Source organism: Pieris napi, chromosome 22 (assembly GCF_905475465.1).
Source record: "Pieris napi chromosome 22, ilPieNapi1.2, whole genome shotgun sequence".
Classification (NCBI taxonomy): Eukaryota; Metazoa; Arthropoda; class Insecta; order Lepidoptera; family Pieridae; genus Pieris; species Pieris napi.
The window spans coordinates 979,635-1,003,687 of NC_062255.1; the positions used below are offsets into that span (position 1 = coordinate 979,635).

At 34.7% G+C, this 24,053-nt stretch overlaps 2 protein-coding genes across 2 annotated transcripts in view; one reads left to right on the forward strand and one right to left on the reverse strand.

The window, feature by feature from the left end:
• The window catches only part of LOC125060714 (potassium voltage-gated channel protein Shaw-like), a 147,543-nt gene extending 133,876 nt beyond the window's left edge, over nt 1-13,667 (reverse strand). The window contains exon 1 of the mRNA XM_047665736.1: nt 13,542-13,667. Within this exon, the coding sequence (XP_047521692.1) occupies nt 13,542-13,585 (44 nt within the window). The 5' untranslated portion in view covers nt 13,586-13,667. The remainder of the gene's footprint in view (nt 1-13,541) is intronic.
• Nucleotides 13,668-18,781: 5,114 nt separating this feature from the next.
• Nucleotides 18,782-23,463, forward strand: LOC125060946. The gene is made up of 4 exons (XM_047666073.1): nt 18,782-18,922; nt 19,433-19,521; nt 22,906-23,091; nt 23,350-23,463. The coding sequence occupies exons 1-4, from the start codon at nt 18,823-18,825 to the stop codon at nt 23,461-23,463; spliced, it is 489 nt and encodes a 162-aa protein (XP_047522029.1). The 5' UTR covers nt 18,782-18,822.
• The last annotated feature ends 590 nt before the right edge of the window (nt 23,464-24,053 follow it).

Consider the following 24,053-nt stretch of genomic DNA (forward strand, 5'->3'; position numbering starts at 1 on the left):
TATTGGAACAAATAAATAAATTAAAATTAGAATTGGATTTAGCGCACCAAAGAATTGGAAACCTATCACTGGAAAATTCCATGAAAAATATTGTAAAAATAATTTCAAAACAAAAAGAAACCATAAATAATCTTAAAAAGAAATATTCTACACCTTACAATATTACTACTCCCAACACATTGTCAGGAAGCAAAAAACAGAGGAAAAAACAAGGTAGGAAATTAAAGAAGAAACAAAAATTAAATGCAAGTTGTGGCAACTTGGAATTATTAGAAACCTCGATGGAGGTTCTTAACGCTGATTCTAGGAGCAATTTTATAAAACCTAAAGAATGTTTACCGTCCTCGAGAGATGGCGCTAGCTATCCAATAGCTGACCAACTGCCTAACACAAAATTCAAGATACATATAATAGGCAGTCAACAATGCCGAGGACTTGCCTCGGAGCTTATACGATCGAGATTTAATACACAATACGGACGCTTTGAAATTAACTCCATCATTAAACCCAATGCAAAAACGTGTGATCTCTTAAGTACAGTTGACGGTTTGGAGGACTGTGTGGGAAATTACCTGGTACTATGCCTAGGTGAAAATGATACCAATCCATACCAAATATTTATAGAACTATGCGCTTTACTAAAAATTATCAAAAACAGCAAAATAATTTTATTAAATGTCTGTACTAATAGATTTCTTAATGAAAAATTACTTAATAATATGTTGAAAATGATTTGTAATAGTTCTAAAAATTGTTCATATTTAGATATTAAACGTGGTACTTATAAAAGGCAATATCTGACAAGTGTATGTAAAAAGTTAAACTATATATTTGACTATGATTACTATACCAAAAATTTTTTGACTTTCAAGAAAAAAAATGTAAAAAAACTATATAATCGTGGCGACGTTCCTAGAAAGGGTACCATACCGTACTATTTTCCCGTGATAAGACCTAGCCAGAACTCACATGTAAACAATAGAGATTTTTTAATGAAGACTCAAGTTCCTCACGAAATGACCTAATAAGCAGCTTTTACTTATTACACCAAAATATAGCAGGACTTCTTAACAAACTAGATTCTATTGAACTAAATCTTAGCGAAATCAGGTACACTAAAAATACTACTCCTAAAATTTTATGTTTTTCTGAAACTTTTGTAAGAAGAGGCGATGAAAGTAACATGAATCTGAAGAATTTTAAATTAGCCTCATCGTTTAGTCGGCTAAATAAAAAGCGTGGCGGGGTATGTATTTTCATAGATAAATCTCTCGATATGTTGCCGCTTAGCTGTTGCAACGACATATCAATAGAAAAAACATTTGAATGTTGTGGCACAATAGTACCCGCAATTCAATGCATAATAATTTGTATTTACAGAACGCCCGATTCTGACGTTTATAGCTTTTTTAATATATTTCAAACCCTTTTGCATAAATTTAAAAATAAAAAACAGCGAATTATTTTATGTGGTGACATGAATATAGACATTTTAAAGATAAACAATATAACTATGAATTATAATGACATTCTATTAAATTATAACTTAGAACACTTTATTAACGAACCAACTAGAAATTTATCTTGTATTGACCATATATTGAGTAATATTAAGGGTGCTAAAGGCGAAACACTCCGTTTATATATGTCAGATCATGATACGTGCCAAATTTTAAGGTTTCCCTTCACAAAAACAAAACCAATTAACTTAAAGTGGTGTATATTTAGAAGAGATTACTGCTCTGAAAATATGGAAAAGTTTCGGGAATGCCTTTCAAATTTGTCCTGGAGCGAGGTATATGAAGAAAGTTCTTGCGATAAAGCTTTCCAAATTTTCCATGACAATTTATCATTATTTTTTTATCTCTGCTTTCCAGTTATTAAAGTTAATGTTAACAATAAAATGACAAAACCCAAGTGGATCACACCAGGGCTTAGAATCTCTAGTAGGCGTAAGAGACAACTTACTTTTAAATATTTTAAAACGAAAACTAATGAAAATAAACAAGCATACAAAAAATATGACAATTATCTTAAAAAATGCGTTGTAGCATCCAAAAAATACACACATTTCACGTATCTAAAAAACGCAAAAAATAAATCTCGTGCAACTTGGCATATAATAAAAGACCAACTAGACCAGAATCGAAGTCCTATAGTTGCTAATAAAATCTTAAATGATAATAATCAATTGATATCTAATCCAAATGAAATAGCGAATTTATTTAACAACTATTACATAAATAATAAAACAATTAAGAAACCTAGCACTAATCTTCAAAACGTTCATTCTGTAAACCCATCCTTATTTCTAACTCCTTGTTCATGTGACGAAGTTTTCAAAGCTATAAATAATCTTAATAATACTAAAGCGGCAGGTTATGACGGAATAACAACAGAAGTCTTAAAATTCTCCTCACAACATCTAGCAAGTATCCTTACCCATCTCATAAATTTATCTTTCACACAGGGTATTTTTCCCAGTTCTTTAAAATTATCAATAGTTAAACCTATGTTTAAAAAGGGTAATACAGAGGATATTAGAAACTACAGACCTATAACTTTAATACCAACTTTAGCTAAAGTGTTGGAAAAACTTATGCACAATAGGTTGAGCTCTTTTTTAGGCAAATTCAGTGTTATAAATGAGGAACAGTACGGTTTTCAAAGAGGTAAAAATACTACCCTAGCAGCTTTCTCCTTAGTTAAGGCAATTGTAGAACATATCGATAGGCGCAAACAGGTATCTGTAGTTTTTTTTGACATGAGCCAAGCATTTGATTGCGTAGACTACAACATTCTTCTTCAAAAGTGTAGACTTTACGGAATCCGAGGATTGCCTTTAAATTGGCTTGAAAGTTACCTAACCGGTCGTAAACAATATGTTGAAATCACACATACTTCCTCTCCTAAACATATTGAAAGGAGGTACAAGTCTGTGGCTATAGATTGCAATAAAGGCGTTCCTCAAGGGAGCATACTGGGCCCATTACTGTTTCTTCTGTACATTAACGATCTACCGAATTTGGTTAGTAATAAATGCATTCTTTATGCGGATGATATCTCAGTGGTCGTGTCGAATGATACTACGCGTAACCACGAATCATTATTGAATGAAACAGTAAGAAATGTCACGGAATGGTTGGAAATTAATAATTTAAGTGTAAATGTAAAAAAAACCAACTTTATACAATTTCGGAATTATAATAATTGCAGACCCAATAACCTCAAAATCAATTATAAAAACGAGTCAATTGAAGAAGCTATATCAACCAAGTTTCTAGGCTTAACACTAGACCAAAATCTTAATTGGAAACAACACATTTTAACGATATGCACGCGCCTAAATAAATTTGTTTTTGCTTTGAGTCGAACTCGCAAAGTGGCTTCAAAACACGCAGCAATTATTGCTTATCACGGCTATGTGGCCTCAGTTTTGCGCTATGGTATCCTTTTATGGGGAAATTCGGTAGATGTGAGTAAAGTTTTTATTACTCAGAAAAAATGTATTAGGGCTATCATGGGCGTTGGACCCCTTATAAGTTGTAGACCAATTTTCCACGAACTGGGTATTCTGACAGTACCAAGTCTGTATATCTATGAAGCAGTGATGACTGTCAAGAAGCATCCACAATTCTTTAAAACTTACAAAGAAACTTGCTTTTATATACCAAGGGATCCAACACGGCTGCGGGTGCCTGCATGTTGCACCGCGCTATACTCGAAGAATTGTTACGCCATGGCTGTGAGAATATTTAATCACCTTCCTAAAAATTATAGATCACTGCCATGTAATGTTTTCAAGGGGAAGGTGATTAGATTTTTAAAGTCAAGGTGCTTTTACAGCGTAACCGAGTATTTAGAATATAAGTTTAACAATTACTCATAAATGACTTCTTATTATGACATTTGCATGCCTGTTATTGTATGGCTGATTGTGCGGACTTTTCTTGTTGTTGTTTTTATTTTATTTTGTACCACTATCATTGCAAATAAAGGATTTATTTATTTATTTATTTATTTACAATCTGTGGCTACAAACAGCTTAGTAGCAAAACCCTGCATCGCGCTAAGAAGGTTAATCCGATAAAAAATATACAAAATTCTGGACCTTACCAGTGGGGCCTACGGACCAGTCAGTGATGAGACTGGTTGAGGATCCTCCCTTTATCTGAGCAGAAGAAGAGAAGAGAAGAGCAGACACTTGCTTCCTCCACAGTCCATACGTATTTAGTTTTTGTTATCCCCAGGATTTAATATCACTACAGAGACAACCCAAGTCAACAATATGTGATCATTATTTCCGTTCTCGATATATTAATACGTAAAAACTTTGTAGTTCTTTTTAAAAAATCGTACAATTTTGTTTAAAATAAATTTAAACATTTTTTTTTAGAACGGGGCAAACGGGCAGGAGGCTCACCTGATACCGCTGCCCATGGACACTCTCAATGCCAGAGGGCTCGCAAGTGCGTTGCCGGCCTTTTAAGAATTGGTAATGCATTAGTACTTGAAAGAGACATTGATAGATGCCTTTTACAATACAATTTAAAATATTTTAATCACCTAAAAAGTTTAAACTTAAATTTCAAATTAAAAATGGTCAAATATCCGACCTAGTTTCCTAAGCGAATATCTTACACTTTATTCTATTCCAACTAAAAATTTCCGCCAATTACCCGAAGTTTTAGATTCTCGTAGAGTCGAGGTGACGGAAACGAGCAATTTACGGTCGCTAAAACGTTATCTTCGTGCCCAGCCAATCTGGAATGTTCTAGACGGAAAAATATGGCCTAGGCATGCATATTAGTTGCACATCGATTATAATCCCATTATCCATGTTTCTTTTTCCTTAAATTTTATAAAGTATAGTAGTTTAGGTGGTGGTGAACCGTTTCGGGAACAACGACAGAAGCGGGCAGTAACTGTCTTTTATAATAAAACAAAAAATAAATCAAAGGCACTACCTTTTTAGGTCTGGGCCTCAGATTTCTGTATCTATCTCATGATCATTTTTAAATCTAGTAGGCAAGTGGGTGATCACTCCAGTGCCTGACACACGCCGTTGACTTTTAGGGTCTAAGACAAGCCGGTTTCCTCACGATGTTTTCCTTCATCGTTCGAGCGAATGTTAAATGCGCACATGAAAAAAAACATTCGTGCACAGCCGGGCCTCGAACCTACGACATCAGGGGTGAGAGTCGCACGCTGAAGCCACTAAGCCAACTCTGTTCATGCTAATACGTACTGATTTTATAAAAACGGTGGAATAAATCTCATTTATACTAAATTTACCACTTATACTAATGTCACAAGTAGCCAAAATACGGCTGATAAGATATACAAAAAGCCTCAATATTTGTTACGGAACGTAAATTAAACATAATCCGCCAACTGGAACAAAAACTTATCCGGAAATCAAAAGCAGGACTAAACGCCTTAGGTTAATATTTGCATACGAATTTCCGAGTTTTCCGACAATTTTCCTGAAAGGTTTGACGAAGTTTTCTACGGATTTTGCCAAAAAACTTCAAAATAGCCTGTCTTTTGAATGTATAGAAATTTTGCACGCGATCAATTTTCTTTTTATTCTATCTAATCGATTTCCTCAATGAGAAATCCACGTACATAACTACATAAGTTCTTTTTAAAAACAATATAGTAAAAAATATAATGTTAAGTATTTATTAGGCTATATACATAATCACTCCCATTGAAGGAACTGGAACATACAAAAAACTACGCGAACATCCTTCGAGTTTTTTCAAGTCAATAAAATTACCAAAGAAACAGACACAGGAATGTATGTTTAGAAGATTAGTCCTGATATTGAGTGGTACCGCCCCGCCGCCTATATACTCGTAAACTCTGAATGCCAGAGAATTAATTAATAATTGGTACGCTCTTTTCTTGAAAGTCCCTATGTCAAATCGGTTAGGAAATACTTCTGTGGGCAGCTGTTTTTCACATAGTGATGGTGCGCGGCAAAAACTGCCTTATTGTGGAACGACGGACGTCGAGGTGATACAGGTGGAATTTCGTATTCTACCTCGACGTCTAATAATGTAACTCAGCTGCATTAATCCGAACAACTCCTCGGAACCCTTTCAATGGTAAATGCGGTAGAAGCTGCAGCGTGACTCTACATCTCTACGCAACGCCAAGTAAAAGTTGTATGTAGTTTTCTGGTAAAAAAGTACCAAACATACAACCAAACTTGCCGGTTTGTAATATTGCTGTCACTGTTTTGAAAAGCAATTCAATTCTAAAACAGGCACAAACGGTGTCACGCCAAAGAGATTATTATAAAATATTGCCATACTAAAACGGGTGGCTTGAAAACCATATTAACATTCGCCTCGCATTTTGAAAGCATCGTGTTCTCAAGTAGAAAGCTCGATAAGAGCTTCCAGATCAATGACATAAAACATATAATGAATGTTTACTAAATTTACACGTGTTTTGTCAATTTCAACACATGGTACATGAGGAATCATCTAGTGCAGTGTCTCCCAATTTGAGGCCCACGCCCCACAAGGGGAGGGCAATCGAAATCAGCTGGATATAATAGGAGTCTATATGCAGTAGTGTGTACGGTGTGTGTATTTCGAAGTCACTGATTAAGCTAATTAAGTAGTCACGATTTGAAATAAATTCGTAATTTTTTTTATTTAATGAAAATAAATGTTTATTCAATTTATGTCGACTATTAAAAGTAAGTAGACTATTTAAGTCATCGTTATCTGAAAAAAAACGTAATATTTTAATTTATAACGTATATAATGTCGATGTTTCACATCTGCCAGGCGTCACGTGACGGCTCACATTTCTTTTCATTATGTTTTGAAAATTTACTTATTGTTTCTTTAACAATTTCCTAGTGACTTCTTCGTAAAACCTATCATTTAAATTTCTTAAGTGAATAATTAAATTTTTCCATATATATAGATTATGTATACGTACATAGGGGGGGGGCATAAGAATTTTAGGTAGGCTAAGGTGGAGCATGGCACAAAAAAGGTTGGGAAACACTGATCTAGTGTAAATTTTACGGACATAAACCAAAATAAAATTAGTAATAATATAAAATTGCGAGCAAAAGCATCGCGTCACATTGAGTGCTAATATATAAAATTGAAGATTTTTATGACAACAATCGTGTCATAGTGTTTGAAACACTCATCGGAAGCGGATTGACTGATTTTTACAATTTTGATCTCTAGTACCTCAAGAGCTGGCCGTTAATAATGGTATCCATTATTTTGGAGAACAAGAAGGTTATAGCTATTGGCGATTGTTGGACGGATTAGAGCGATCGTCTTTTTAGGAATCGAATGTATTGCAGCGGTCTTCCAGCAGTTTGGGTCAGAGTACAGTTACCGAAAAAGGCACTGAAGCCAACCCAGCTGCACGTACGCAGCACAATCGGGTACTTATGAATGTCCAAAGAAGATAGAGTATAGCGGACAGCACCTTGCCAGAATATAATTTCCAGCTTCGAAGAATCACACCGCGACATGGTCGGCGATGTCTTGGTCATCCAAACTCGAATTGGACACGTTTATTTTTTGATAAATGAAACTGTTAGAATGTACGGGGATGTTTTATAAAGAATATTTGGTGAATTCTATTTATTATAATAACAAGTACAAAATTTGGTGCGAAAATAATATAAGTAATAAAACGACCTCTCGTGATAAAATTAGGAACTGAAAATTATTTGCGTTCCAAAAACATATTCTACAGAAACTATGACATGCTGTCCATCTTAATTCCACTTTCTGAGCTGTTTATAACTAAAATGTGTCCCTGTTTGCTCATTTAGAACTACAAATTTTTACGTATAATCTTTTAAATTGGCATATTCAATGTAAAAATAAACAACCTTTTTTCGTTTCTTATACAAATAGAGGCCAATTCGGTGATTTTATTTCTATTTTTTATGTGAATAATTGTTAATAATTTGTTACAAACTATAATAAATATATTACATACAAGAAGCATGAAGCATGATAGCCTTCCAAAACAAACTCGCAACTATAAGCTATCGACTCCAAGGAAACCTCGTTGTCTGAATTCTCAACTGCATCTAACCACTGAAATATTTCCGAAACAATTCGACTTAGGGTCCTTCAAGAAAAGAGCGTACCAATTCTTAATTCTCTGACATTAGGAGTGTCCATGGGCGGTGGTATGACGTAACATCAGATGAGCCTACATATAATAAATGAGCTTTACAAGGTAGATTAACGATATTGTTCATAAAGGTTATTAAACGAAACCAATTATTTACATATTGAACAAGTATTACGAGAGTTCAATCGAAATTCAATCTTGCCTCACACGTTCCTGCTATTATTAAATTGATTTAATCAACACGATTGTACGGGTTTCGCAATATACTTGAACTATTTAAATCATAGTTCGGTTGATCGTGGGTAGTGTGCTTTTTACCTCAAAACATGAGGTCTCTGGTGCCAAATGAGGCACAAAAATTAAATTTTCATCAAAACGTGACTTAGAAAAATCAAGTCTCGCATCGCGCAAAGTTGTGAGATCCATGTAATACCAAGTCGGTCAATTTATTCACTCCCTACGTTAGGGACCTTCTGTCTTAAGTTATTACGTAATTAGCTATTAATATCTTATAGTGAGCATTTAAATATAACACATCTTTTATGTTTTTAATCTAATATATAAAATTCTCGTGTCGCGGTGTTTGTGGTTAAACTCCTCCGAAACGGCTCGACCTATTCTCATGAAATTTTGTGTGCTTATTGGGTATGTGACAATCGGACAACATCTATTTTTCATCCCCCTAAATGTTAAGGGTAGTCCACCCCTACATTTTTTTTATTTTTATTTTTAGATATTTTTTCTGTTTTTATTTTTTTTAAGATACAGAATTAAAAAACACATACAACCCCTAACTTTCACCCCTCTACGATCAACCCCTATTTTTTTTATTATAAATGATATACATGGCAAAACGACGTTTGCCCGGTCAGCTAGTAATATATTATATTACTTGAGATACATTGTATTATCACATGTATTAGCCAAGTCAATTTTAACTGCAAATTAAGACATTTTACTAGTTATCATTCTTCGACTACTGGTTCTAATTGAATGAAATTATACCGTGTTTGTACAATTCCTGCTTGGTAACTGAAAATTCAAGTTTCCAATTTAATCCTCAACGAAGTTATAGAGGGTCAAAAATGGCCTGTAATGTTTCGAGAAAAGGATAGTATCGCCGTGCCGCTTTGCGGGCGTACTGTCGAGCTCCAAGCTTTTTAGCTGGCCGGTTGGTCATTTCAACCCTGAATATGCAATGAATATTTTTTACTAGGTGTCATTACCGAAAAGTTATCGTGAAGAAAATCTTGTTCTATCTTTAAAGAGCGAGTTAGCTTATTATGCCGAAGCCGCCTACAAATTATTTGAGGAAGTCTATTAAGTATAAGGGTGTGCAATTATTTAATAAATTACCGTCTAAAATTCGTGATTAGCGCGTTTAAGCAATCCAAAAGGGCATTAACACCAGAATGAGCCTAGTAGATTTAAAATTAGGACGGCTGATGGCGACGTGTATCTCGTGATATATTAAGTTTCTCATCTAAATAAAAATATATTTTTTTGTAATGAGAAATAAAGCTTTTTAAACATTTAAAATCATAAATGTATGCCTACATCTGCGTTGTGATAAATCAACATAAATTAACAGAATATTTGGTTAAGTACAAAATAAAACCCCCATCAGTCAAATGGGAGAGTGACAGGTGGATGGTGGTAAGGGTTAGTTCGCGATTGCTTGAATATTATACGATTTAATCATAAACACTGATATAACTTTATTTAAACCGCCTTAAAAAAATTACAGAAAGAGTAAGAGCACTTTATAGAAAGGAAATAAAATAAATCAGTGGCGCAACAACCTCTTTAGGTCTTAGCCTCAGATTTCTGAATCTGTTTCATGATTATTTTTTAAATCTAATAGGCAAGTAGGTGATCAGCCTCCAGTGCCTGACACACGCCGTCGACTTTTTGTGTCTAAGACATGTCGGTTTCCTCACGATGTTTTCCTTCACTGTTCGAGCGAATGTTAAATGCTCACATAGAAAGAAAGCCCATTGGTGCACAGGGGAACCTACGACCGCTGGTATGAGAGTCGCACGCTTAAGCCACTAGGCCAACACTGGAATTCAAAAACATTACACTAACAAAACATTACACACGAACTTACGAAGGCTCGACGCTAACCAGATCCATGCAACTTCCTCACAATCAACTGCCCGCATGTTATACACAACTGCCCGCACACACAACTCATGATTCTTTATATTGAAGAAGTCGCATGGGTCCGCCAAGCATCCGCGAATATACACTGTAAATAAAATTATGTAGGAACAAAGAAAATAATAGTAGCAAGTAATTAACACAGCAAGGATTCTAAAACGACTCGGCGATAGGTGTCTCGCGGAAAATTTCCAATGAGTTTTCATCACAGTTTTATTGTAAATTTAGTGTATTTATTGTAAATTGTAAATTTAGTGTATTTATTGTAAATTGTAAATTTAGTGTATTTATGTCTTATATGTGCTTTCTCGTTCAAACAGAATAAACTTTCGTTACGTCTACGCATTAACGTTATATTCTGAACACGATTGGACTATACAAAAACTTATGGTCATTAACAACCTTTTGTATCTAAGGTTTCTTGAAATACTTCCTTATTTATATATCTGAGCAAACGGAAAACGTAGTAAACCTGGCAAGCAAAATCTATTTCCCCAAAAACTACTTCGATTTTTAAATTGCTAACAGTGTAACCATTTGAAAATGGAATCTTTCGAGGAAATTTATATTTTAAGACTGAAATTTTCAAAGTGTACCTACTTAAAAATAGGTAGAACTACAATTAAATCGGTTTTCGAGTAAAATAAGTAAGTTGTTATATACATCTGTCAGTTGACCCGCTGTTAACCTCTTAGTTCTCTCTCTTGTTGGCAAGATTATTTAATAAAGTGGTAATCCTAGCATATTGTATTTTATAATGTCTAACATAAATATAATAACTGTCTTACTATATTTCAATCAAATTTATTAAAAAAAAATAAACAGCTAATCAAAAACATCCGCCATCTTGTCTGTCAATCAGCTCCATTTGTTTTTTGAGATCTGTTTAAACACCTCTCAACTGAATGACTTGAGATTGAGAGGTATTTATCGTTGAGTGAGTAGAAATGTTGAATTTACACAAGGTTCTCTGCACCCAAAAATTAGCCCAGAAGGACTATACATTCGAATCCTGGGATAACAGGGCCAGAATTTACTGTTTGGCGTAAAGTCAAAGCTAAATATAAATCATAATGTCAGTGTTTTATTCAACGACAAAGATTTCCATTAGATTTATTGTAGAACTCGTGAGCACTATTTATTTATTTATTTCGTACTCCTACGGCTTAAACATATATTATATAAAACAATTTTACTAAACATATAGCCAAGATGGAATGCATAATATAAACAAAAAGGTTCAAATATTACAGAAGGAAAACTATTAAAAAAATAAAAAATATTCAATACAATTAATAAGTAATACGTAATTCGGGTGTGTTGTGTGATGGTGTAAAAGTGTGGGTGTTTATGTGGGGTATGCTCATGATGCAGGTGATTTTGCGCTATGGATATTATTATTACTCCTTTTAAGCATATTCCGCGATAGCTTCAACAAGTCAAGGCTATATTGGTAGTTGTATGCCCAGGCTGCGCGATATAAAACTGTATAAAATAGCAGCGATACAAAGCAATATAAAAATATTTAGTTTTAACGATTATTATTTAATTTGTTGATGTTTATCGCTCCCACAGTTGAGTCATTATCTTCAATTTAATTTCAAATGTTACGTGTAATTTCCCGTGTTTAACTAAATACAATTTCCCAATGTTTCAATTGTTAAAAATAGGTAAATATGTTAAGAGGTAGTAATTTCGTTGTAGATTAATGGAACTTGAAATTCAATTCAAATTACAATCATTCAAGGTAGAGGAAGCAGTGGATATAGTTAATATTAGGAGATAATATGATATTAATAGTAGAAATTCTATTTTTTATTTTTACACAAACAACCAGTGGCGTTCTGTTTCATGAACATTTATCAATCTAATAGGCAAGTAGGTGATCAGCCTCCTGTGCTTGACATACGCCGTCAACTTCTTTGAGTCTAAGGCAAGCCGGTTTCCTCACGATGTTTTCCTTCGCCGTTCGAGCGAATGTTAATAGACAGAAAGTCCATTGGTGCACGGGATTGAACCTACGACCTCAAAGATGAGAGTCGCACGCTGAGGCTAACACTGCTGCTATTTTTTATACAGATACACATATAGTGAAGAATTTGTTGTATTATTTTTAATGTAATTTTGAAAACTACCAATCATATTTATTGTGAAATTAATAAGGTACAAGTAAGAAGTCAAATAAATTTTAACACTAAGGGTCTGTTCCACAATGTATGGATAAAGTACCAAATAGCTATGCATCACATAAATTATTTGAAAGATAAATTGTGCTATTTGACATTCATCGGACTCATAGCTTATGATAGACTTTATGTGACGAATAGCGCTATCTGACAGACGTGAAACGCAACAATAGTGTTTATCCTACCAATAAGTAATAAATAGCTAATTTGGAACTTATGTAGAACTTATCCGTACATTGTGAAACAGACCCTTAAAGAGATATTCAAGAACCCTTGGATATAGTATAAATGACTTTTATGTACCTGTATTAATTACATACATTATTTTGTTTTAGATTTGGGGAAGCTTTTTAGTAAAAAAATATTGTATCAGGGTTCCCAACTCTTCCATGTATACGTGACAACTGTTGTGTAACTGGCATAAAATACCATGGATTTTATCCAGTACTCATAGCATTAATCTATGCTTAGCAACGCGTCCAGCATATTTCTGGAGGATATCCAGCTCACATGCAGTTCTTAGCAAAAGACTCGCAATTTTTGCAACGGGATGGATCACAGAATATAATTGTGGAAGCTGAGAGGTGTGGCAGACCTGTTTGGACATTGTCAACTCACATCCGCATTGTAATAATGATTGCAATGGTAATGTAATTTTAATTTACAAAAAAATTATGGGCTTCTTATATTATTTTTAAACCGGTTACATCTTTTAAATATGGAATTGAAAATATTCAGAAAGCGTAATTCATAACGCTTAATAATGCCTTCAAAACGCAATGACGTTACAGTTCTAAAACTAAGTTCCTTTCTTTACCTTCTATCTCGTATTTGAATAATTTCTCTTATACATCCGATTTGTTGATTTTTAAAAAATATAAATCAATTAAGACTAACTACTATTATTGTTAATAAATTACTGAATACATAATTTTAAAATAAATAATTAGTACAATTTGCTTCATTAATATCAATGTAATTATGTATATATTATAAACCATTATACATAACATGTATAATACATAAAAAATCTATATAAAAAATGCAATTGCTCACCTAATACCACCAACGTTAAGTATAATCCTATTTTCGCCATCCATTTTATAAACATAAAAACCAACAAAAACACATCATTCACATAGTTCGCGAATACCGTACCGAAGACGCGTGCCCGCTCTCCGCAGCGGCTGATTCGGTACTGAAGCTGGGACGAGATGTAACCCCCCACCCCCACCTGTGGACGCACTGCAGTCACCCCTTGCTTAAATAAAGCCTTTTTAGTCCCTGAACAAACACTAAGTTTGTGGAAATTTCTTTATGCACCAATACATTCGAATATTCAAGCGTGAATTTTAAGCTTAAAATTCCCAGCCAATTAAATTTGTTTATAGAGCGATTAATGTTTTTAACGCTATACTTGTGTATGCATATAAAGTTGGCAGTATAAGCAATAAACTACAAGCTTCCACCTTTTCAGAATGCCAAATCATAAAATGACTGCTTCACGACTGATTTGAGACCGACCGCCGATGCGAAAACCGCTGTGTGAGTTCGAAAAGTGAGTTACAGAATCGCAGGGCAGATCTAAAAATATAAAACTGGCAACACTTGTTAGTAAAAATAAAACAAATACTGAGTTATAGCAATCTTCTATAATATATAATATATACGCATTTTTTATTGAATTGTTCCAATTAGCAGACCAGTGTTGGCCTAGTGGCCTTTGAACCCTGAGGTCGAGCGTTCGATTCACAACTGAACTAATTGAATTTTCTTTCTAAGTGTGCAATTGACAGTCGCTCGTAGCTACTGTGAAGAAAAATATCGTGATGAAGCCGGAAAATGATTAGACCCAAAACTGACGGCGTGTGAAAGCGAAATGGGGTGATCAATCACTTGAATATTTAAAAAAAGTTTTTTTGTTAAATACCTGCATTATATATAATATTAAACCCAGAAATGCGTGTTTTTTTTATACAGCACAAGCCCAAAAAGGGAAGTAATCTCAGCCCATGGACACCCATTTTAGTGGGTGCGTTGTCGGCCTTAAATGCGTCCTAAACCATTGAATCTATGTTGATGTAACTTTGTCTTTTTATTTTCAATATCTGATGTCAGTATTTTAAGTTAAAAAAGCATCATTAGTTTTTAGTTCTAATATTTGTAGACTCTTGTCAAATTAATATCCCTTGTAAAGTAAATAAAACAAGCTTATTTATACACCCTTATTTCATTTCGGCCAAACAATGCGCAGAGGCGATGAGAACTTGGAGAAACTGATCGTGGTTGGTGGCCGTTCACCAACCAGATGGACCGATCAAGTGAAAGACTCATCATCCTCAAAACTGTACAGTGTCATAAGAGACGCGCTGAACCGAAACCCGTGGAAGCAGTTAGTCCAGACGCTTTCTCGCTGACCACGAGGCTCAGACATGAGCTGCCGATTAAAGAGAGAGATTGACCAGTGCATTAAAAGTTATCCACTGTTTAAATTTTGCTTTAAATGATTCTCATTTGAAGAAGTTACAACCGTAGATGAATTTCTCATGTATTACAGTTGTTAATACATAACTATTTGTATTAAATTAACAACACGTAATTTAATACAAATAGTTTACTAAGTTCTAGACCCAGGGGTGAATTGCGAGCAAAGGCTTAAACCTTAGGGCATAGGCGAGACCTAATTCATTAAACTGAGAACTAAACGGACAAGCACCCATTTAAGTCCTATTAGTGTCTTTTTAGTATTTATAAATAAGACGAAAGTATTGATTATATTAAAATTTAATTAAAGGTAGCTTTGCACATAAAGTTTTGCCTCTATATTTTCATTTAGGGGCAGTTTTTAGTACCAACTGAATTAGGCTGTAGAACATCGAGCTACGAGAATTAATGTGAGTAGAACCGCAGAGCACAGCTAGTATAATATAAGTAAAGTTATGTTCCTGAAGCCTGTTTATTAAAACCATTTATTATTTAGAACAAATTAACGTATACGTGATAAACGGCTATTACCTAATAATTATGAGTAATGTACACCTCTTTGGATAATTGATAATTATGGTCCAATAAGGTATAAATATATTTTAGAAGATAATCTATATTAATATTATAAAGAGGAAACATTTGTGTTTTTGTATGACGTTTGTAATGTTTTCACACAAAAACTACTAAACCGATTTAAAAAATTCTTTCTCCATTAGAAAGCTGCATCTCTACTGACAAACTAAGTAAAATAAAACTTGATAACTAAAATATGTCTATAGTCCGACTTTGTAGACATTCCACTACCACGAGATCAGTACGCGAGAGAAACGCTAACTATTGTGCGTTGCTAATAATTTCCAATTAATATAATTAGTATTGGTTTTTTAATACTAACTTGTAGCTTTAGTCGCGTCAAACTTATATATTTGTAATTTATTCGTAATTTAAGTATTGTTTATATGTTGTTAAATGTATTTCTTCTTATTATTTTTCTTAGCACCAGTAAAGAATCTAGTTTTGCTTTTATTTTTCAACATTGTGTCTGAAGTGAGGAAACCGATCAGCCTTGCGATTCTGTAACTCACTTTTCGAACTCAGACAGCGGTTTTCACAGCGGCGGTCGCGCTCAAATCAGTCGTAAAGCAGTCATTTTATGATTTGGCATTCTGAGAAGGAGGGAGCTTGCAGTTTATTGTTTATCAGAATGCCAAATCGTAAAATGACTGCTGAAATCGTAAAGTGAGTTACAGAATCGCAAGGCAGACCTTAGTCCAACAGTCCTCAACAATGGGTCTTCTATACAATTGTACCGTATTCTAATATGCTCCGTACGAGCCTATCGAAAAGAGAAGAGAAATGGACAGGACACATTATGAGAGAAGATAAAGAAAAATGAACGAAGAAAGTAACGGAATGGCTTCCTCGCTATGACAAAAGAAGATGAAGAAGACAAATAAAAAGATGGTACGAGTAATATGATGTGCGAAGAGCAGCTGGCCCTATTTGGCTACGTAAAGCTAGAAACAGAGAAGAGTGGAAGCTCTTAGAGGAAGCCTATGTCCAAGGATAAGAAGAGAAATGAACCGGCTTGCCGATTAGCTATTAGTATTTATTTTTAGTTTTAATTTTTAGTACTTCACAATTTTATGTACTCGTATAAGTAATAACAGCAATAAAGGCTTTTATTATTATTATTATTATTATATCCATCTCGTTCCACCTGTTTTTGTCATACGCGATTCTGGTTTTAATAAATGACATATAGATTAGGTAAAAAATATTATGGATAGAAGATATATCACGATACTGTCAATGTTTGTTAAGATTCCTACTTATACTTTCCTCCAACTTTGATTTTGTTCCCTTTGGAGTAGAGACTCTTGGGCCGTGGGGTTCAAATGCACAGGCGATGGCAAGTTCGTGGATAGTACCAGTGACCCCAGAGCTGGTGCTTTCCTCGCTCAACGAATAAGTATAGCAATACAGCGAGGAAATGCTGCCAGCGTTAAAGGTGCCACAGGGACAAAACTAATGGTTTTTAATTATTATTACTATGTAGGTTAAGTTAATTGTAATTATATATTATGTATATGTATGTATATTTGTATATTTTTGTGTTGGAAATATTTGAAACGCATAAAATTAATCTTAAATATATGATTCGGTAAACTCGTATACCTTGAATTCATATCAGATGCAATGATAAGATTAGTTGCGAAATGATCTCACATTCTCGTCTCATATCTAGATTTCAATTTTTCTCCTACATATTATCTGTATAAACCATCCGTATAAAGGTGTATTCATAATGGTATATTTTATAGAACAGGGGGCAAGCGGGCAGGAGGCTCACCTGATGTTAAGGGATATGCCCATGTGAGTGTCCATGGGCATATTACTTAACATAAGGTAAGCCACCTGCCCATTTTCCTCTTATTACATAAAAAAATGGACACTCAATGCCAGAACGCGAGTGCGTTGCGGCCTTTTAAAAAATTGATTTTATTCTTATCTCTAAGTTCGTTTAGAATATCGGCTAACTACTAACTTAAGACTTGCTCGCATGGTGAAGCAAAACATGATGGGCAAACCGGCATGTCTTAGACCCAAAGAGTCGACGACGTGTCAGAAACAAAACTTATGAAAACGAAAGTGTTGCAGAAATCTTAGGCCGAAACTATGAGTTGTGGAGTTGTGGAATTGTAAAAATGTGATATTAGTATCACTGTTTACTGGCAATTAATACTGGTCTCATTTTTAATTATATTATACATTATCTAAATATTTCTTTCTTTTAATTAAATACCTGCCCTGCGATTCTGTAACTCTGCCCTGCATTCTGAAAAGGTGGGAGCTTGTACTTTATTGTTTATCAGAATGCCAAATCATAAAATGACTGCTTCACGACTGATTTGAGAGCGACCGCCGATGCGAAAACCGCTGTGTGAGTTCGAAAAGTGAGTTACAGAATCGCAGGGCTGTATTCGGTATTTTATAAGACCACTATTCTAACAATTTCCAACACACATACACTTACTAAACATCTCAAACAATATCTTGTTAACCTGTCCTATTCTGATACTGAAAATATTCTTATTGTACAAAAATAATTTAAATATAAATGTGTGAAATCATTATTATAATTTTTTTAAATACTGTTTTTTTTTTAAAGACAATTCACACCAGTTGACCTAGTCCCATGCTAAGCTGGTGAAGCTTGTGTTTTCATGTCAAAAGGAAGAGACTGGCTGCCCACAACACAGGGAATCCTAGTGTGGGGGGCCAGTGCACTTTACTTTATCTAAATATCTTGTATATCTTTATATATATAATTCTTCTGCGAGTGTGTATGTCACTGAACTTCTCTCAAACGACTGGACCGATTTTGATGAAATTTTTTGTGTGTGTTCAAGGGGATCTGGGAATGGTTTAGATTCACAAATCAGCCCGGCAGGTGGCGCTGCAGTCGGTACTTTCATACTTTAATATCCTAATAGCTTGAAATATCTTGCAGGACAACGTCTGTGGGGTCCACTAGTTATGTAATAAAGTTTTTCTTTCTTTTATTTCTTTCTTTCATGCACAGTATTTACAATATTCGTAACGTAAATAGCATTGAAAAATAAAAATTGATAATTAGAACAACTTTAAAAGGTTTGGTCCCTGTAGCAGTGTTTTTTATCTATATTGTTTTAAACATTTACCAATAGCATTTATATAAGAGAGTAAAAAATGTGTTAATTTTAAAGGAACAAATAGAAAAGACTATGTACGCATCCTAACATTCTTATCTTACAAATTGTATGTCATAAATCGTCAGTCAATATTAACACAGCTCACCGAAAACAATATGTTTGGGCACGTGTGTCTCTGCTTTCTTCTAATTTCTGCTGTCAGCGGCTACACTACATATCTGACGAAGAATTTCAAGGTCGGAATCGAGTATGAAGGTAGGTTAGTTATTATAATTTAAATCCTTTGACGGCTCATTGGTCTAGTGGTTAGTACCCCTGACTGCGAATCCATGGGTCCCGGGTTCGATCCCCGGCTGAGACAAACATCGATGTGATGAGCATTTGGAGTTGTGCTTAGGTCTTGGGTGTTTAAATATGTATTTATATGTCTATCTATCTAAAATATGTATGTATATCCGTTGCCTAGTACCCATAACGCAAGCTTCACCAGCTTAGCATGGGACTAGGTCAATTGGTGTGAATTGTCTAATCATATTAAAAAAAATATTATTTAAAAAAAATCCTAAATTTAGACTGCATAATTACAGTAATTCTTTCCATAGACACGATTAGCTTGTAGTAGTTTAAATGATTATTAATTAACCTTATCTTTATTAATCAAAATTCTCTTTGAATTGTCTGGAAAAGATCGCCCGTTCGACGTAAGGCGATAAGGCTATCAAGGGCACCTACATTCCATTGTTTATTGTTGAGTGTGATTTTCAGGTTCTTTACCAATGAGCGGAGCTGCAGACAGACTGAAACATAGGAACAACTATGATCCATTCTTCGTCACCATCACAGCAACAGCTAAGGTATCACAAATGGTGCAATTACCGTGTAATGTTTTTGAATTGCAGTGTTGGCCTAGTGGCTTCAGCGTGCGACTCTCATCCCTGAGGTCGTAAGTTCGATCCCCGGCTGTGCACGAATGCACTTTCTTTCTATGTGCGCATTTAACATTCGCTCGAACGGTGAAAGAAAATATCGCGAGGAAATCGGCCTGCCTTATTACACATTTTTGTACCATATTCTTGCAATAAGACCCAAAAAGTCGACGGCGTGCGTCAGGCACTACAGGCAGGAGGCTGACCTACTTGCCTATTAGATTTACAAATGATCATGGGATAGATACAGAAATCTGAGGCCCAGACCTAAAAAGGTTGTAGCGCCACTGATTTTGTTTTATTGTTTTTGTATGTTTCCGTAGGCTTCGTTTGTCGCATTGTAAATTCTGAAGTATTCGTAACACGTAAAAATATGTAAAATCACGGGCTCAAGTATTATTTCATTAAGATAAACGCGCAACCCTTTTCAACAACCCTTTAACCCAAATAAATTATATTAAATTTCTTTTGAATTAATCTCGTTGACGTGTACAAACTGTTCAAACAATATTTGGGTCTTATGTTCTTATAACTGGCAATTTAAATAAAAAAAATCGGTTGTCTGTAAAGTCGGTTTACTGACGATAGTTGAACGTGACAACGTCATAAAAAAATATTGATGGGATGGTTGCATTTATCAAAAAAAAAATTAAATTAAATTTGTTTGATAGGTATTTTGTATGGATATAGAGAAGGAGGTAAATGGAAATCACAATTGAATTGATCAGGTTACATTTATTTGTACGCATAAATACAATTATGTCAATTTTAAATGGAACGCCTCAGAGCGAGGTAACGCCTCAGAGCGAGGTAACGCCGCATGAGTCATGTTTTTTCGTGCGTGCAGCCGGCTCCATCGAATTATAAGACGTTGTCACGTCAAAAACGAGAACGTGACCTTAACAACTCCATCCCATCAACGCAGTCTCAGTCTACCGATTTGGCCACCAACCAGGTTGTGAGTTCAGTGAGAACCTTAGGCTTCTATCATCCAACATTTGGTGCACATGTCCCCACCGCTTGAGCCCTTTGCATTTTATGAATTGCATGAATGTTGGTGATCTTAGTTTTCGCCCTGATGTGGTCACTTCGTATTTTGTGGATGATTTTTTGCTCCATTGCTCCTTGGGCACTAGTCACCTTCGACTTCACTCTTTCCGTAAAATATCAGTACACAACCAAAATAAAATTTATTTAAACCTCATCCATGAATTATGTGTAAACAAAAATTGGCGATTAAAAAGAGTGGCGGAGAGTTTATTGCCAGTTCTTCTCTTCCGTTCTACGCCCCAAATTTGAGAACTGGCAGTAAATGTAAAATTAAAAGCATTTAATGTATATTTCTTTTTGACGTTCATAAGTGTACATTGTGTTACCTATATGAATAAATGATTTTTTACTTTTGACTTAAAATACAACGCGATGCTCGTATCGATTTTATGATTCTCGGGCTAAATAAAACAAAGATAACGATAGTGTGGCAATAGTCTGAAATAGCCACAAATAGCATATCGAACCGCCGAGGAAAAATAGAACAGTTTCACGGTTAGTCTATGAGCCCAAATGAATCTACCAAGCGAAATTAGAGAATTATCACTAAATAAATTCAAAGCCCTCGTTAAACGTAAATTAATCAATAAAACTTTTTATAAATTTGACGAATAAATGATCCTAATCCTTGGAATTGATTTGCTCCAGCTCAAACAATTTGTATGACTCAAAACTTAGCGATTAAAAAGAGTGGCGGAAAGTTACTTGCCAGTTCTTCTTGCCCGCTCTACGTCCTTGACTTACGAACTGGTAGTAAATGTAAATTTACAAATGATTTAACTTTTTTTCTGACGTTCATAAGTGTACCTACTTGTTTATGTATATACATAAAGTAAGAGTTTGAGCTAAACTTCCTGTAGTATCTTAACTTCAGTCGGTAGCTCATATCTGCACCGTGGTCAGCGAGGAAACATCGGACGTGGCCTACCTGTTTCCACCAGTATCTATCAAGCGTATAGATACTTCTAGAGGTTTCTAGTAAGGGTATGATACAGTTTGAGAATTTAACTTCGGTCCATCTGGTTGATGAACGGCCACGAGATCTTTTGCCTTCTGTGTTACCACGATCAGTTTCCCTAAGTTCTCATCGCATTTGTATGTATGACCGAAATATGAGATAATTTCGTCGGCACATGGTAGCGGAGTTGAGTCAAGATCGATGCGTTGGTGCGCCTCGCAGTCCACGACATTCTTAACATTGAATTCTTTGCCTGTCTCGAGGATAGTTCACTCCATACAGGAAGATAGTGAATACAAGATCCTGTATCAATCTCATTATGGTTTTGATACCAATTCTTCTTTTCTGCCAGATGTTGCTTAAACATGTCATGGCATCTTGAGACGTGCCGATTCACCTTTTTATCTCCAGGATAGTTCTGTCGTTGTCAGATTAGATGCTTGCCTGCAAATATTGTAATGTTGCAATTTCTATCCCTCTACAGACAAGTAGGTGCCATCTGTGCCCTAACCCACAGCCTCGACATATATTCGGTTTCTTTATACTGTACGTGCCAATACAAATTTGTGTTCGCGGAGCCAAAGGAGTACACCTAATACTTAATTAAAGATTGTTCATCAGCTCCTGAACTATAGCGGAAGTGTTTCCACAAATGGCGGTAGTAATTGGTACTTTTCCCCAAATCGGGGCCGAAACTTCGTGTTTCATTAGAGTGCAAACATCCCTCTACATTCCCTAGCCACACCCTAATTACCTTTTACTATAGTGATTTTAAATATATATTCTGTCATTATTGTTAGTGTCTAAAAATGTCTATGATACTATATATATTTATATATTTAGTAAGGTTGCCTATTTTAAAGAAGTTGGCGTTGTTAGAACACTCGTAATACTGGCCGTGTCGTTGCGTCAACTTATTGTTAGAGTTTAAAACCAAAAACAAGTAATTTACGATTTGGATAATAACTTTAATGCCTTATTATTTATATAATTCATAACTTTTATATACACAATTTCTTCTAGTTTCTGTTCTAATCTTACGAGTTCCAAAACATTTTCGTGTACATTATACACCATGTATTGTATTTTGGTACTTATAAATAAACAATTTTAAAGTGGGTGCTTCTTTATATAGTTTTAAAGGCTCTGGTGAAAAAAAGATGAACTTTTTTATAGAACAGAGTCTGATCTGATATTAAGTGTTTGTTGCCCATAAATACTGGCTTGGCTTGTGCGTTTGCCAGAATTCTTCTTATGGCATAAATTTTGTTACCTACTTAATTTGATAAAACTTTTATTTTCAGAGTGGTTACGTAATATCCTATGTAGATGTGAGCGCCACCGTCGCATTGGATGGTGAAATGGAATTCTCCGTGGTCCGTGGCCAGACAGGAGATAAGAGTATAGTGTTCCACCTCGTCTCCAATCATAGCGATTTTCTTTCATACTCCTACTTGGCGTATGGCATACGAGAGGAGGAGTACAAAAAGGTGAACACTGCTTCATATCCCCCACCTCTGTAGGTTAGTTTGTATTTCGTGTTCTTGGTGTTCGTCAATTGTTATCGACTAGGTACTAATTCATTCTCCGTAAAGAGCAATGCAAAATATAAATCAGCGGCATCTATCGAAGACTTCAAGAAACTCTTAGAGCCGAACTCAGATATGAACCTTTTATTGTTGAGGGCTTTCCGTATCGGTTTCTCTAATATTTAATAGATGGCAGGCTAATAATGATTTAATTTTCAGGTGGCGAATATTATCACTATTCAAATGAGAAACTCCAGTCAACGTTTATATTTTAATAGTATCTTATTTACAACTGTATGTATGTGCATTGCTAAATATATATTTTATACATAATTTTTGTTTTTTACTTCGCAAATATTACAGTAATAACTTCTTTAGTAATAACTACTCAAGTCGTCGAAATTGCTTAGTAAATAAGTAGGTATTTAATACAATAATTATTGTATACCTCGTAGCCCACTAATAATTTTTCTTTTGGCAAGTCGGTGATCAGCTTTTTTGCCCGTACACAGTTTCAAGACATGCTGGACTCCTCAGAATGTTTACGTTCACACTTCAAGCAAATTTTAAAAGCGCACATGGACAGAAATTAGGACTTTAGGGTCGAAGTTTTAACTCCAGGCCTCCCAGGGTAAAAAAAATGTTGATGTTGGTGCGTGGGTAATTTATTTTTATATAAATTTATTAAAGGTAACATAATAATTAATGCGTGACTATTTCTGTAATGTTCGCATATAAACAGAATGCTTAATTAGTATTTATAGGTGTAGTAATGTTTTTAAATATTGTCTATTTGCAATTATTCCGCTAAAGATAAAAAGCGCAAGTTTCTTTCATTTTTTAATGAATTTTCTGCTTTAAATACTATTAGAATAGAAACATTGTTTTATTCATATACTAACATTTTAACTAATTTCAATTAG

What these genes read in the sequence shown, in the direction of transcription:
- LOC125060946 (XM_047666073.1), top strand. Translation starts at nt 18,823, where the DNA reads ATGTTTGGGCACGTGTGTCTCTGCTTTCTTCTAATTTCTGCTGTCAGC. An exon ending in CCATCACAGCAACAGCTAAG is followed by an intron (nt 19,522 to 22,905) that starts GTATCACAAATG and finishes TTTTATTTTCAG; the next exon opens with AGTGGTTACGTAATATCCTA. An exon ending in GAGAGGAGGAGTACAAAAAG is followed by an intron (nt 23,092 to 23,349) that starts GTGAACACTGCT and finishes TTTAATTTTCAG; the next exon opens with GTGGCGAATATTATCACTAT.